The 16,635-nt window shown below is 41.4% G+C and overlaps 2 protein-coding genes and 1 pseudogene across 2 annotated transcripts; all 3 read right to left on the bottom strand.

Annotated features, from left to right (window-relative positions):
• Positions 1-4,942: 4,942 nt before the first annotated feature.
• LOC133901093 (uncharacterized) lies at positions 4,943-7,097 on the bottom strand. Its single transcript, XM_062342384.1, has one exon. It carries the CDS (start codon positions 6,510-6,512, stop codon positions 5,598-5,600), a length of 915 nt encoding a protein of 304 aa, XP_062198368.1. The 5' UTR covers positions 6,513-7,097; the 3' UTR covers positions 4,943-5,597.
• A 2,894-nt stretch (positions 7,098-9,991) lies between these two features.
• On the bottom strand, positions 9,992-14,543 carry LOC133900306 (uncharacterized; annotated as a pseudogene).
• Positions 14,544-15,279: 736 nt separating this feature from the next.
• LOC133899959 (uncharacterized) lies at positions 15,280-16,308 on the bottom strand. Its single transcript, XM_062341008.1, has one exon. The coding sequence runs from the start codon at positions 16,297-16,299 to the stop codon at positions 15,469-15,471; it is 831 nt and encodes a 276-aa protein (XP_062196992.1). The 5' UTR covers positions 16,300-16,308; the 3' UTR covers positions 15,280-15,468.
• Between the last annotated feature and the right edge of the window lie 327 nt (positions 16,309-16,635).

Here is a 16,635-nt window from a genome sequence, read left to right on the forward strand (position 1 = left end):
AAGAATGCATATAAATGGATCATTATAAAGGAACTTATTTTTTCACCAAATAACATAGGGTTGGAAATATTTTTATAAATTAGTACATCACATTAGAAGAATATTAGTTATTTTTTTAGATTTTTGAGAATTTATTTGAGGCATTAAAAATTGCTAGAATTTATAAAAGTTAGCTTATTTAGAGAATTTTAATTAAATATTGGCTCATACTTTTTGGATCAAACCAATTAAAATGGATTGCTAGTGACCTCTATTTTGCTCATGAAAACGTTTTAAATTTTTAGACTATTTTTATACTCATGAGTCAAATAAAAAACATAAATTTTTAACTACTTTCTTCCTTCTACGGTAGCTTGCTAGCTTCTCTGGAGCGCGCGCACGGCAGAGCCGTATTCGGCAAGTGAGGTGCCGAATATGGCTTTCGGCACCTTTCGGCACCCCACTTGCTGAATACATAGCATTTTTGGTATTTGAGATGCTGAATATGGTGAACAGTACTGTATTCGGCACTTTAGGTGCCGAAATCAGTGGGCCCAACGTATTTTCGGAGTTTGAGGTATCGAAATTGAGTTTTCGGATTTTAAGGTGCTGAATACAGGTGCTAGATTTATAAATACGCTAATATATTGTCTATTTTCGCAAATACGTTGACGTATATTATCTATTTTTGTATTTTTTCCAATATATATCACTACTAAGTAACTAACCTAAAGACACTAGATCAAACTACTAAATTTATACCCCTCTTTATAGTACGATAAAAAACCTATCTCTATAAATAATATTCACAACAGAATGATCACTTATCTAAACAATAGATCATTGTATCTTTATAAAAGTCTTCTTTGACTTTAATGTTGACTCATTTGAGATGTTTTTAACTCCAAATCTATATTTTACATCCATAGCACCAAACTTTTGCATACTAACCAACCTTATTAGTCTCATTGGCTATAACATTAATCACAAAAACACACGGTCCCTGTGCAAAGTTCATCGACCTTTCAAACGGAACGATGAGAGCAACGTGACATGATGATCAAACGCCAGGAGGGCAATGGGCACGAAACTCCATAAAAGGTAAAGCAGAGGTCACCGGTCATGTCATCACAGTGAAGGAGGGGAAAAGAAAAACTCTTTCTCGGCGCTGCTTTTCCGTTGCCGTCCGTCTCTGTCGGCGCTTTTTTTTTTACTCTTCACCACTAAATACAGCTGTAGTATCTGAACATGAATACGCGCGCACTCACCTCTCACACACGTACCTACTCCACGCACACCTAACGTACGCACATACTAGCCCTACAACTACACACAGCTTGAAGAAAGCGTCCATCCAAAGATCATCAGGACCTATCAAGAATCCCGTAGACAACGAGCACGTCGTAATCCTTTCTGTAGCACCACGCCGAAGAAGCTGAAGAAATCCGAAATAAATCGAAACTCCCGTGCGACAGCCGGACTTGAAGCCCGGCTGGATTCGGCACAACGCCAGCGTCTTACCATCGTGCTGAAGGCACGTTCGCGTCTCTGTCGGCACTTGATCGGCTGCTTGCCTGCTACCTTTGGTTGAGGTTCAGAATGCCCGGCCGGAGGGTTGGATAGGCTGCCGCGTCGGTGCCGTTCTATCTGTCTTGTTTACATGCATAGGAGCTGTGAACTCGGTTACGAGTTCCCAATATTTGCTTTAGCACTTTTGAGTTTTGGTAGGGATTTAGATCTTTTAGAAATATTTCAGTTCTAGATTCTTTTTTGAAAATATTTTTCTGTTGATTAGATTCAGATAAGAAAACCGTTTGATTAGTTATCTAGAGTCCGAAAGAATAATAGTGTAATTGACCATTTTATCATTTGTTGATATACTATTTTTTATTTTTATTTGACTATTTTTTTAATATAAATAATATTTATTTGACTTTTCTTTTAACACCAATAATATCTCTCTCCTTATCTCACTCTCTCATCTGTCTCCCTTATCCATTCATCTCTCTCCCGAGAGGGTGACAGGCAAGCGGACAAGCACGACGGTCAAGCGAGTAGCGCGGTGGGCAACGGCCGGTCGCACGACGAGGGCAAGGTAGGCAAGAATCGGGTGAAACGTCTCTCCACCCGTTTCGAGGATTCACCCTGATTCTCTGAAATGTTTCGTGTTGCTCCGTTTGGGCAACCGATTCTACCAAATCGGAAGAGAATCATAACCAATTATATGTTCCAAACGAGGTCTTACTTGGTGGTCGGTCAAGAATGAAATTTATAGATACAAGTGGTTATCTAATGGGTAGTTTTAGGTCTGTATTTAATTTATTTTTTACTTATCTTAGCTAGGTAAAAGTGAATTTTTTATTTATTTAAATTTTGAGTCTATATAATAAAAAATACAAAACTTGCATATATAGATCCTCGAGTTCCTTACCGTTCGCAAACTCATTTTGATGGGTTCTTTAATTCAATGACATGTGGGGCCAGCTAAAGGAGGGGACAACCAGGTCATATCGTTGTGAGCAATCACATCGCAAGCCTTCCTCCTAGACATCCTCCTACAGGACTTAGCATTTTACAGCTCGGGGTCCAAGACGGGCAACACATGGCCGTTGGCAGTGGGAATAGGAACCCTTTATTTTCTTTTTGATTGGAATGTCTGAAAAGACTTGTTAAAGCCCAAGGAGTCTACGACGGGTAGCAGCCCGAGGGCGGAATCGGCCCAAGCGCATCCTTTTAGTCAAGAAAAAACAAAGGAGCTAGTCTGCAAATAGCAACATACTAGTCTGATTAGTGCGTCTACACCACACTCGTTTTTATTTTGCTGTCTAGAGTACAATAAAAAAAGACTAAAAAATTAAGTTCACAAATTTTGTACATTACAATATTTATTTATGAAATTATTAATGTTAAACACATTAAATTAATTATAGAGAAAACAATAGTACTTTTATGTATGCACATAGTTTTAAACATGTAGGTGAAAGTAATACTAACCTAATAAAATTTGTTTCATATTTTTTTTGGGTTTTAGATATTTTTATTTACATTTTAGATTTTTTCAACCGATTTATTAATGTAACTAATATTCATTTCGACATTTTTCTAGAATTTCTAAAAAAAATACACACATATATATATACAATACATGTATACCTATATGTATATATGTACGTATATACACATATACATACATAGAGTCCACTGCTACAGTAGTAGAGGCTCCGAGAGGGCGCCGATTTCATCACCGTTAGGATATAGTATTGATAAGGGGTTCTTTGCATATTGTCATATATATATATATATATATATATATATATATATATATATATATATATATATATATATACACTCTTAGCACATGGCATCTTGAGAATACAAGTTATTATTCTTAACATATATTACTAGATATGTTACTAGATTTGTAATGAAAGATACTATCATAATATATAACTCTTTTTATTTAATATAATACATTTATATAGATATTTCTAGTTAAAGCGTCATGTTAGAGACCGTATTCGAATTTCTAATGGACTTCCATTTGGGATAAGAGGAAATAGTTTGTAGTCCGCCAAATCAGCTCAAATCTCCATTCAAAGACGACCTACTCCTACCTGTACATGGTTTCAAAATCAAGGGTTCTTTATGAATGAATGAATGAATGAATGGGTGGATTGATTAAACAACTAGTAGCTCATGGACCACCGGTGACAGTAATCCATTTTCTCTTACTGGTAAGAGCAAGGGACAGACGCGCTTACTGTTTTCAGCTTCAAATTTCAACACGCTCACTGGCCACATTACCTGCCTCGTCCCGTAATCAGTCAAATTAAATGGGTACTCACTGACTAAGATCAGCTGCGCCCCCAAAATACTACTACGTAAAACCTATTTCTCTCTTCGCTGCTGGTACCTCCAGTACTATAGAAACAGTTCTGATGATATATTCCAGAGCTCACGAGTCAGCTGACACACAGTAACTAATCAGCAGAAAACAAACTGCATAGTCCAACGACAGTTACTTTAACCCTCCAGTACACTACACTACAGCACTGCTAGAATAACAAACGTATATTCCAGAGCTAGGATCCTAATGGGGCGGCCGGTCCAGGCCAGCGCACAAGAGCTGTGAGCTGTGACAGCAAAGATTCCGCTACAATGCCAGAGGCAGGGGCCAGCAGCAGCAGCAGCTGCTGCTTCAAAAAGCTGTGCCTGCCTCACACAAACAAAACCAGCAAAGTTACTCCATTTCCTCAAGCTCATACTCCTACCTTCTTCTCCATTCATCATGTAACAACGTGTGAAGAAACAAAGGCAACCGCAGGAGTCACTTGTTTTTCCATTCTTCTACCTTGTTCTGAATTCTCCAGCCGAGGAAGAAAACCAGGAAGACACTTGTTTTTCCAGCTCCCAAAGCATCATTCTGGTGTGAGCCAGCACGTAGCTTCTGCCCGTTTTAGGCTTTTAGCTATTCAATCTGTTATTCACCCATTTTATCAGCATGTCACACTTGCTCTAATCTGTCCCATTGTGGGATGCAAGATCCCGCTCACGTGTGTGCAAGGCCTAGCTAATTGCCCTAGAATCTAGATACACATGCTTGCAAGGGGGCAAGTGCTACTGATTTATAGTACTCAAGGGAATTTTCAGGCAACCTAATTTGAACTGGCAATCACATTTCTCCACTGATTTGTAAACCACAAGTACCGATTAGTTCTCACGTTACTCGTGCTCGCATGATTTCCTGAATGAAACAGCAGATGGAGGAACAAGGGTAGCCTAAAAGATAAAAAGAACACTGCTTGCTCAGAAAGTGAGTGGCTTGAGGCTGTGTCCACCTCTCATCTTCATATCGTAGTTGACCCAAGGGGCTTTCTCATGCAATTTTACTACAAAAAGCCTCGAACTAGCCTAGACTTTCAGAGAGTAAGTACACATGTTAAAGCACGTTTAGAAGCAAAAGAAACAGAATGGAGCTCCATTGATTCCTCTTTCACGAACCAATATCAGTAAGGTTGATGAACATTGAAACAGTAATAAACACAGACAAACTCAGCAACGAATTGACACTAAATTATACATATGAAATTGATTCTTTTTTTCCAAATCGGACTAATTATCACAGCAATTAAATAAGTAAACATGTACATGATCTTAACTGGTGCCTAAACATCAGAAGTCAAATGGCACAAAAATGGAATTGGACTGAAGCCTGATGAATGAATTCCCCCAACACAGAACCGTGCAATGTGCAATGAACATTACCTCAGCCTTATTTACCAAGCCCATTTTGTTTTGAATACAGCAAACCGAAAAAAATAATTGAGGATTCCAAATCTGACATGAAAAATATTGGTCCTCCATTGCTTGCCAGGAGATGGAAGGAACTCCCCCACACATGAACACCGCAACTATGAACATGAACAATAGCCATTGCTGCAGAAGGAAAAAATGAAACTTCCTCAAACCCGCCAAAAGAATATGTTAAACCTCCATGGAGCAGAAGGTAAGCTCATGGTGCCGGCCTCGTGATATCCAACATTTGCTGCCTCAGCCAACCGATGAGTGATTCCATCTATTCATGTTGCCAAAACTCTGCAGAAACCCAAAGAAATCCACTATGCAGCGTACTCGTTCTCAATCACCGGTTGCGTCCGTGTCCCAAACGCCACAGGTGCCTGTGTCTTGCCAACCTGCGCCATCCGCAATGTCTCCCCAACCTCTGCATTCCGTTCCATCAGCTCAAGCTTCTTATCCCTTTCATACCTCACCAAGCATAGCAAAAGCGAAGCCAACAGCCCCAACGCTACGGCGGCCCCAACCGTACCGGCAGCAATCTTCCATGCCTTGGCACGACCCCCCGGGGATGGTCTTGGTGGAGCAACTACGCCGGATGGAGCAGGAGCAATCTCACTGGAGTTCACCACTATGGATAAGTGCCCTCGGCGATACGTCGCGCACACATTGGTCGCCTCCAGATCCTGGAACTGCGGCACACCATCCAAATCAAACAAGACACACCGCGGCGCTGGAGCCCCTGGCGGCACCAGCCTGACATTGCTGAAGTTTACAGAGATCGGAGTCCCTGACGCGACGATGCTCAGCTCCTGCAATCCCACAGCCGACAAGTTGGCCGCGTCATAGACCAGCAGCCCGAGCACCGGCGCGAGGTAGGTGTACCCGGGTAGCGGGTAGTAGTGGTCGGACCAGTTGCCCAGATTCTGGTACACGAGCACCGCCCGCTCGACGTACGGCTGAACGATGATGCCGGTGGGCAGCCCGAACTCGAGGTAGTGAGCGAAGCCTTTCCGCCGGAGGCTGCCGCTGCGCAGGCGGAGTGCGGAGACCGCAATGCCGGTGAGGTTGCCCGGCAAGGTGGCGTTGTAGACAATGCCAGTGCGCGGGCGCACGAATGCCCGGTACGCGTAGTCCTGCAGCGCTGCGTCGAGGATCCTGGCCGGCGACTGCGCCGCCACTCGAGGGGATCCCAAGAACAGCAGCTGGAGGAGGCAGGCCCAGATCAAGAAGCCCATACCAGTAGGGCTCAAGAGCAGAGCAGCCGGAGAACCTGGCCAAGAAGTGTCAGGACGGCCTCCTCATCTATGGCTACTAGGATTAAAGCGTGTTCAAGAATCTTGTGCTCTTGATTGGGGAAAAACAAGGACGAGATTTGGAGCTCGGGATCAGTCGCTGCACGGACGGGCAGGGACAAGGCCCGAAACGGTCCAAAGAAGCAGGCGGCGTGAGCACAGAGATGGAGCGGCAATGGCGACGGAAGCGAGGAAACCAGGTGGATAGGACCGAGTCCAACAAGTGGTCGGAGACGCGGAGGTCGGGAAGAAGCAACGCGACCAAGATGGCAATATAGAATGAAAGAAACTGGGAGGAGCGGAGGAGGAGGTGATGCGAAATCCGAGTGGGGAGACTGGGCGCCACAGAATTCGGGGACGGATTAAAGCGCGCTCCCCCACGAATGATTGCGACAGCAAGGAGAGTTGAGGTAGTGAAGAGGAGGGGTTTGGGGATTGGATTGGATTGGAGTGAGGTCGAGAGACAGAGATTTCAGCTCGAGAGAGAGCAAGAGGAAGAGGACAGCTTGGCGAGGGTTTGAGTGGGAACATTTTTCAGGGGTGTAGCTGGGAAGTAATTTGCCGGGAATAAAAGACACGGGCTTACAGTTGGTAGTTACCGATTTGCCCCTGGACCGCTCATCCGCGTGAACTTTACTGCACATGTAGTAGAATACGTTCGGCTTATAGCAATTTAAAAAATACAAAAGGTAAATAATAGAATATTAAATATATTTTTAAAATATATAAAGATAAATATTAGACGTCTAAATATGAAAGATAAATAATTAGATATTAAATATATTTTTAAAAGAAAAAATATAGTCTAACTTTATACAATGGATAGACGATAAAAATACAATGATCCATCAAACCTATCACTACTCGTATATTTTAAAAAATATAAAAATATAGATACGCTCGCTGAAAAGTAGGTCCAGGCATCAAAGGGGCCCTTTGCCGCTTTTGGCTTTGTCATGTCCCTTTTGCTAACGTTTGGATCCTTCCTTCAAGGGGCTTTTTTGCAAGTGAAGCTTCTTCGCTGTGCAAGATCCACTGAGCAGTAGAGAAGAGATACTGAGCCGCCGTACGTGTCCGTTGAATCATCGACCAACACCTTTCTTTTTCCCAACGTTTGGATGGTCATCGATTGCAACAACGTACAGTGCAAAGCGATGCTACAACCAGAGTGCATTTCTTTTTCTTTACCGTTCCATCGTTGCAGGCCAGGTACGTGAGTCCAGTGAAACCTATCCCTGTTTTGTATTACGAACAGTTGCGTACCTAGAGGTTGGGATATTTGTCATTATCTCGATAAAAAAAGTCCCTTCATCAAAGAAAAAACTTTTCTTGCCTCGCCACCGTAAGTGAGGAAATCAAACTAGCGTGATTTTGTAGTGTGTACTGTATTACTATACTTCTTTTTAATTCAAATATTTTCTCAGTATTTCCCCCTGATAATGCAGTTTCACAATTAATATGTTACAATATCTCCAAACATTTATGGTCCTTCACCTGGAAGTTAGACCGATGGAGTAATGCTAAATTATTGTACCGGTACAATATAGTCGATCATTAGCTATCAAAACTATCCATATCACCTATAGATAATATAATAAACAACTCTTCTAATAAACTATATATATTGTTTTTCTTTTAATTTAATACAGGTTCACACGTAGATATTAAAAGTCTGAATGAATCTTGAAACGCGATATAGACTAACCACATGTTAATAGCTAGCTTTTCTCTCTTCTTACATTAATTCTTCTCTACATAGATAAAAATATGATATGAATATCCTTACCGCTACCTAACGTAGAGTGTTCAAGAGGCCTTAATACTACTCTATGAAACCTAAACCAGAAAGATTATAGGGATAGTGACCGTCCAATAAAGGAGCTGAGTCACACATGACACAAAAAGGAAAACGCCAGGTGCTACTTTCGCCGACTCTGCTTAATCTGATCTGATCTGCAAATAATAAAAATTAGCATTGATATTTGTCTCAAACTAAACTAAGCACACCTGAACAAGGACGACTATTTTCGTCTAACACTTACGGTATCTCGAGAAGCATATCTCAGCGAGCTTCTCAGCTTTAGTTCATTTTCCTCAGAAACAGACTTCTGGCTTCTCCAGAACCTCGTTTATTCTAGCTTCTGGCTTCTGGCTTCTGCTAGTAGCAGAAGTAGTTTCAGAAGCAGCAAACAAACACAGCCTAAGGCTTTTCCTTTGAAATTGAGCATGAAATGTATGCAAATGGTAGATGGCAAAAAAAGAAGAAGAAGAGAAATCCCAATGGATGCATGGTGGAGCGGAGTAAACTCACTGGTCCTGCTGCTGCAGGAGAAGGTTTGATCGTGGCATTATTGCGCTCATCATTGTGCATCCCCAGTGGATGCTATCATCTGCGTGTTAAATTTGTCATTCTTGGCCTACGCTGCTGGCAAAGGACCATGGGAAGATCGAGTCATATATCTATTGCATTGCAGAAAAAAGAGAGAGAAGAATTCAGAGAAGGAGAGTTATTTTGCCAAAATGAACAATGCATTTCGTCTCTTGAGAGATACTCCATTTCGAAGGTTGTGCAGGGAAATGAAGCAGAGATTACTGAAGCCAACAAACTGGTGGTGGTATCTTTACTTGCACACTATGTTAGCAGCAGTGGGTAGGAATCAAGTAGGAGCTTGGATTGAAGAATCAGAGATACACCGTTTGGGAAGAGAGGCAGAGGCATTCGAATTGGGGAAGAAACATTCTTTCTTGGGCTCTCTCTTCTTAATGCAACACACCGACAGGAATTCACATGGTTCAATGCAACATCATTTTCTTTTGACAGGAATTCACAGAAAATGGTGAACCACCTCCAAGGCTCCAAGTGCTCAACAGGACGAAAACTGGGTAGAACGGAGGCTCAGCTAGTGTCACAAATGCACATCATGTATGTATCCATGTTGTACTACTCTTCACCTGATCTGCATGCATAGCATATGACTATATGAGCAAGCCGGCTGCTTTGACGCAAATACATTCATTCAATCGCAGCATGTGGAAAAGGCATGGCCAAGCTATATGCCGAGTGAAGCAAAAGCACACCAAGGTGCGCTGGAATCTGAGTAATCGAAAGTACTATGCAAGTAGACTATAATCCCACTCTTCAAAGTGCTCTTCATTTTGCCTATTCACACCAGTCAAAATTTACCAATAATTACACGTCAACAAAACCACATGTGTTACAAACTCTCCGTAATCACACTGAGTCACTTTTTCATCAAAACCCTGAATGGAAAGAAACCAAACTGTACTCTCTATACAAAAGCAGGAACCTGTAACTATGTTACAATTGCAAACCAATGTGGACAAAGAACGGACAAAATTTTATGCACACAAGCCACAACCACACCAGTTGAAATCCCAAACAAGACGCAAGTTCACATTCGTCAAACCGTGTCAGATGCTGATGCATTTGGCTCTGAGGGATTATCCGGTCTATCAGAATTGCTGTATCTGGGGGATGATGGCTCGCCTGGGCTGAGATCTGGAGACTCTGGCTGGAGAGGGCAGGGGAGAGCTCTTCTTGAGCTGAATTTTCTTCAACCACAGGTAACATATTTTCGCTGCAGATGCTATTGCTGTCTTCTTCTGGGTCGCTGTCTTCCATGCCGTCGTCACCCAAGGAGACAACATCGTGGGTGGCGAATTGATGAAATTCTACTATCTCACACAGGAAGCGATTTCACGGGCAATGTGAAAATTTCCTATGCCAGCCTTGATTTCTCGGCCAGTAACGTCTCCAGTTGTGCACGAATCTGTTTCAACAATGATTCAGTATATCTTGGAGAAAATAGGTTGTACTCATCAGTTCACAAGGACAACAACATGTTCTATACAACGGAATCCAAAGGATTGCAGTGAAACTTAGATATAGAAGAATCAGTTGACAGTACCAATAGTTAATAGCTTATATGAAATGAGATGTCAGACTCGACTTCTTATCACCATAGATTATGTTTTCGTATGAATCAAGTAACCCACTAAATTTATGAAATGCTGAGTGTTAAATAAAGGAAATGTACTGAAAAGTCGAGTGTTTAATACAAGTTTTCAGAAATGGAATGACCATTAACAGCAAATTTTATAATTATTTTTCAATAATCACAGATAATACCCTATCAGTTTTGCGATGAGTTATCACTCAATCACTATTTTTGATGTAGTAGAAAATCCAAATGCATGTAATCCATGAAGAAAACTTCAACATGAAAACAAATACGTTTAAGGGGCTAACTGGATCAGAAAAAAGAGTACCAAGAAATCATCCTCTTTGGTTTTTTAAACAAGAATGACGACTAGAGTGAAGGTGAATAGGCGCCTCAACAAATTTCTTTTGAAATAGATGATATTTTCCTATTTCTCACCTAACGCATTTCAAAACGGTCAAGTGGAAGCAAAAGAATCAGAGAGACAAAGTAAGAAGACTAGTTTCATGCCAACATGACTCTACGGATATAATATGAACTATATGTTCCATTCAAGACCATTCCATGTGTCTTTGTGCTTAAAAACTCGTAACTTTCAAAGAAACTAGAGAAGATGGACACCGGACAAGATTATCCTCCAAAATGATAGTCTAGTGGCAAGGAGACTCAAGACCCGCTCAAATACATGAGTATGTGAGTGTTTAAGTCACTAGCATCAAGAAAAACAACCCTAAAAAAGTGAAAAAATTACAACTCAAAGAAAAGATCATCGGTAAAAAATATCTTTAAGTTGATGATCTAGAGGCAAGGTACTCAAGACCCATGAGCAAACACTCGTATGTGAGTTTTTATGCCTTTAGCAACAAGAAGAATGACCTCATAAGGTGCTGAAATTTTAGCCCAAAAATTAAAACAAAAATTAAAACTGAAAACCGAAAAACAAGTTTTCAGAAATGGAATGACCATTAACAGCAAATTTTATAATTATTTTTCAATAATAAGAGATAATATCATATCAGTTTTGCGATGAGTTATCACTCAATCACTATTTTTGATGTAGTAGAAAATCCTAATGCATGTAATCCACGAAGAAAACTTCAACATGAAAACAAATACGTTTAAGGGGCTAACTGGATCAGAAAAAAGAGTACTAAGAAATCATCCTCTTCGGCTTTTATAGGAACGAGAATGATGATTAGAGAGAAGGTGAATATACGTCTCAACAAATTTCTTTCAAAATAGATGGTATTTCTCTATTTCTCACCCAACACACCTCAAAACACTCAAGTGCTCAAAAACTCGTAATTTTCAAAGAAACTAGAGAATATGGACACTGGATAAGGTTATCCTCTAAAATGATAGTCTAGTAGCAAGGGGATTCAAGATCCGCTCAAATACATGAGTATGTGAGTTTTTAAGCCACTAGAATCAAGAAAAACAATCCTGAAAAGATGAAAAAACTGCAGCTCAAAGAAAAGACCACTGGGTAAAGAATCTCTTCAAATTGATGATCTAGAAGCAAGGGTACTCAAGACCCATGAGCATACACTCTTATATGAGTTTTTATGCCTCTAGTAATAAGAAGAATGACCTCACAAGGTACTGAAATTTTAGCCCAAAAATCAAAACGAAAATTAAAACTGAAAACCGAAAAACTTGCAAACTTGCAAGGGAACCAATAGAGAGAAATTAGAAGGAGGGGAATTCAAGCATATGCAAAAAAACATAAACTTCATTACTCAGAGAGGTTAGCCCTATTTTAGATGGATTACAAAGATTTATCTCTCAAAATTCTCACTTATTACATAGGCTAAACATTCACCATTCTCTCCTTTAAAACCCTAACTCTAAGGTTCTCAAATAGGTGGCACAAGGGGGCTCAAGTGGCTGGTTTCAACTCTTCCATAGTCCTACCCCTTTATTTATAGGTCTAGGAAACTTAGCTCCTAAATTTCTTAGCTTTTCTTCAAAATACCTCTCTCTTATAATACACTCCTACCTACTACCGAGCGTATTTTAGTCTATTTTCTTCTCCATTCATCGAACGACCACGTCGCTTTCACGACATAGCTTTTCCTCGATGCAAGCTTCACGATGGTACCACATACTCCTCCAGTCCTCTCACAGTTTTGAGGTCAAACCGCGAAACCGCCTGCACGCTTCTCGAAGCATGAATCACCGCCTTGCTTACACCTTACGCAAGCGTTTCGATATCGACGTGTGTACTCTGTCATGCGATCCTGACCGTCGGCAATTCTCTTCCGCTCCCAATCTCTCAGACCGTCTTGTCACTTGCACCGGCATCCCCTTCGTTTGACTTTATCAATACGTTGTCTCCATCCGTTTTCAATGCTTTGCTTGATCTCCACATGTTTAGCTAGGATCATCATTGACTCTACCCGACCTCCTTGATTGTCTGGCGCTAAGTACTCCACTTGGCCCCGATCATCCCACCATCGACCATCAAGTTGTATCCATCACCTTCACATCATGAGACAAGCAAACACATATCTTCAACTCCAATTCTAATTAGTCCATAATCAATATGCTCAAATGAAATCTCAAATCAATTCAAATCACGTCAAAGCTCATGCAAAACCAAAGATCACCAAACCAAATAAATAACAATGTCAATCGTTCATCACAAGTAAACCAAAGAACATTTCAACTTGATTTCTCAGTTTTGCTCCCTTTCTGCTCTGTTTCTCGCAAGAGCTTGTTCTCTTCTTCTAGCTGAGCACATCTCTGCTTCGCGAAAGCTAGATCGGCTATAACAAATTTTAATTCACAGAGTAGAAGTTTTGCTTTAGCAGCCATTGCATTGGCAACCTGAATCAATTTATAAGGGGGCAAGAGAAAGGCATCATTGCAGGCAGGTATAACAAGAGAATCATATATTTACTTATCTGAAGCACTGATAGAACGAAGACAGAAATGAGAAAAATACTCATTCTCAACCACAGTTTTATCTTTTGAGGCACAAAGCAGTTCTTCTAATTCATTGTAACCGGAGAAAAAAAGAGAGCTTACAGTGCCATTCAGATGGTCACAATACTTATATCTGATTGCCCTAGAAATCATAAGACGGAATTAGGCAACTTCAACATGCATCTGTGTCAATTCTCGACCACACTAACAACCATAAGGGTGTTACACATGCCCAATAACTTACAACTTAGTAAACGGCAAAGGAACTAGAAATATTTCTCAGCATAAAATACAAATATATGTATGGTTTCCTTTATTTGTACTGAGGATTAATGCTGACCCCATTTCAGTAGACTAGAAAACCTAAACTTAGATGTTGAACTGATAATAGAAGGACCACTAAAACCAAGCAAGCACTAGCATTGTGGTAGTAGCCCGAGTTGGTAAGCAAGAAGTAATGGGATCAATTCCCAGTTAAACAAGCTAGTGAAAGAGTTAGTAGAAAAAATGGGGTTGCAAGTTTTTCCCATGTAAAAGAAACTCTAGTTTCTCTGCATAGTGCTTTCGATAATCAATAGGTAAAATAACATATTTGTCATCAAGATATAAGCATGTGGCACCTTACGTCGCGAGAAGCTTTCAATTGGGTCTCTTGGGCTGCAGATTCAGCTTGATCCATTGAGGAATTAGGAGTGCTGAGTGCATTTATTGCTGAATTTGGTGTTTGAGAACTGGAACTGGCAGGCTTCCTCCTAATTTGAATTTTCTTTTTTTCCTCAATGACACTAGATGTCTTATTATCCACAATCGTATGTCCCTCCTATTAAACAATGAAAGCAACAAGTTGTTATGACAACACCAGGATACTTAACGAAAAAAAGGAAAACTTCACAAGCATCCAGAACGACAACAGTGAGATGAGTAGAATTTAGAAATGACGCCAGAGGGTTATGCGATTAATAGTGCTACACAAAAAGATTTTTTTTTGTTCTTTTCACTAGTGGAGAAAAAATTATAAACAAAATTGAAATTATGTAGAGAGACAGACGGTGTCGTGAAGGAGAGCAGCAGCCTGCGTATCCATCCATTCATCCGTACATCAACAATGAAACCGATCATCACACAGTAATAACTAGAGTATCTAATCAATCCTATATACTAACGACAGCGGAATCCTCGAACGCTCGGGGGCTTAACTACTGTAGTAGGGCCTCACCCACCATTGTATACGGATATGGATATGTATATATATACGAATATATATATATATATATATGCATATATGTATATATGTATTCATATACGTATAATATATTTTCTATTTTCGGGAAATACTAGAAAAATGTGAAAGGAAAATTAGTTATATTGATAAATTGACTGAAACAATCTAAAGTGCAAAGAAAAAAAAACTAAAACTTAAAAAATACAAAACAAATTTTGTTACATACGTAACTACTGTCCACAAATATATTATGTGTATATATATATATATAAATCTAGATATAAATATATATATATATATATATTTATATATGTATATTGCATATATGAGTCCAGATAAATCTAACATCCCACTTCCAATAACATATATTAACGAAGGAAAAATCAATGTGCTAATATGAAACGAATTTTGTTAGTTTCGTATTACTAACATAGCTACTGCCTAGTAATATATTATGTGTATATATATTACATATATGAGTCTAAATAAATCAAATATTCTTCTTTCAATAACATATACGAATGATGAAAATATCAGTACACTTCATATGCTATTAAAATTACTATAAATTACATAATATTTAAATATAACATTTATTCAAAACGGACATAACAAAATCCGCTAATCTACCTAGTTATACTATTTATTTCTCTCCGTAACGCGTAGAAGAATGCCGACGCGACGCCATCATCATCGTCATCATCATGTGCCCACCCCGACGAAGACCCGCAAGCAAGCCCACGGCTGGCACCACGTGAACCCGCACCAAACAACTAGCTCGTCAGAGCTAGAGCTTGGTGTGGTCGCGGCACTCCTGGCTACGCATCCGCATCTCGGCGACGCCGAAGACGAAGCGGCAGTCGGAGTAGGCCACCGCGCGGCGCTTGAACAGCCCCAAGATGGTGACCCTCCCGGGGATCCTGGTGCTGGACTCCATGGGCACGGACCCGCTCTCCACGTCCGCCAGCAGCTGCGCCACGTCGGCCACCAGGCGGTCCGCCTGCACCGTCAGCGCCAGCCGCACCTCCCCGTCGCCCTTGCTCGGTATGCGGCCCGGGTCGGCCTCCGCCTCGCCCACCTTGGAGCCGCGGTAGGTGAGGTCCGTGTGGCCGGACGCGTAGGAGAAGGAGGCCGGGTTGGGGTTGTGCACGGCGACGGTGAGGAGCAGGGTGACGTTGAGCTGGAGGGAGACGAGGGGGAAGGTGAGGCGCGGGGCGACGCCGGCGAGGCGGGTGGAGACGAGGCGCGTGGCGGGGTCGCGCACGCGGAGCACGGTGAGGAAGAGGACCAGCAGGGTGATGGCCAGGGCGAGCAGGACGGCAAGGGTGACGAGGAGGCACACGCACAGGCAGCGGCGGCGGCGGCGACTGTTGTCGTGGGGTGGAGGGGGCTTGGAGCTGGAGGGCCAGGCGGGGGCGGAGGGGGTGGTGTGGGTGGGGAAGTTGCTGCCGTTGTTGCCGGCGGTGGAGGCCATTGCGATTGATTGATTGGTGCGTGGGTTTGGGCCGGATGCGATGAGAGGTGCGTCCGCAAGCGTGAGAGGTTGGCCGGTGGCCGGTGTTATTGCGGAGGTTGGCGGGTGATTGATTGATTGATTGCAGGCGCGTCCGGGATTCATTAGTATTTCTTCTTTGCTGCATTGCATCGCAAGGTATGGGAACGGGGGATTTTAATATGTATTACTTTACTGTATAGCGATTTTAACGTGTATTATTTTACTGTAGCAGATAATCAGATGTGTTTATTTCAAATCTAGCAGTTGATAGGTGTTAATATCATCGCTACTGTTCACCGGTGACATTACTTTAGCAATATCAAAGATGCGAATCTAGGAATAGGACTGAGGATGCTGTTATTTCACTCGCGCGTCATGAGGTAAAGTAGTAACTTCTTAGACACTCCTTCTAACTTTTTGTTTTTGGAAAAAAATTCTCCCACTTCTTTCCATTTTTAA

The sequence above is a fragment of the Phragmites australis genome, chromosome 19 (assembly GCF_958298935.1).
Source record: "Phragmites australis chromosome 19, lpPhrAust1.1, whole genome shotgun sequence".
NCBI lineage: Eukaryota > Viridiplantae > Streptophyta > Magnoliopsida > Poales > Poaceae > Phragmites > Phragmites australis.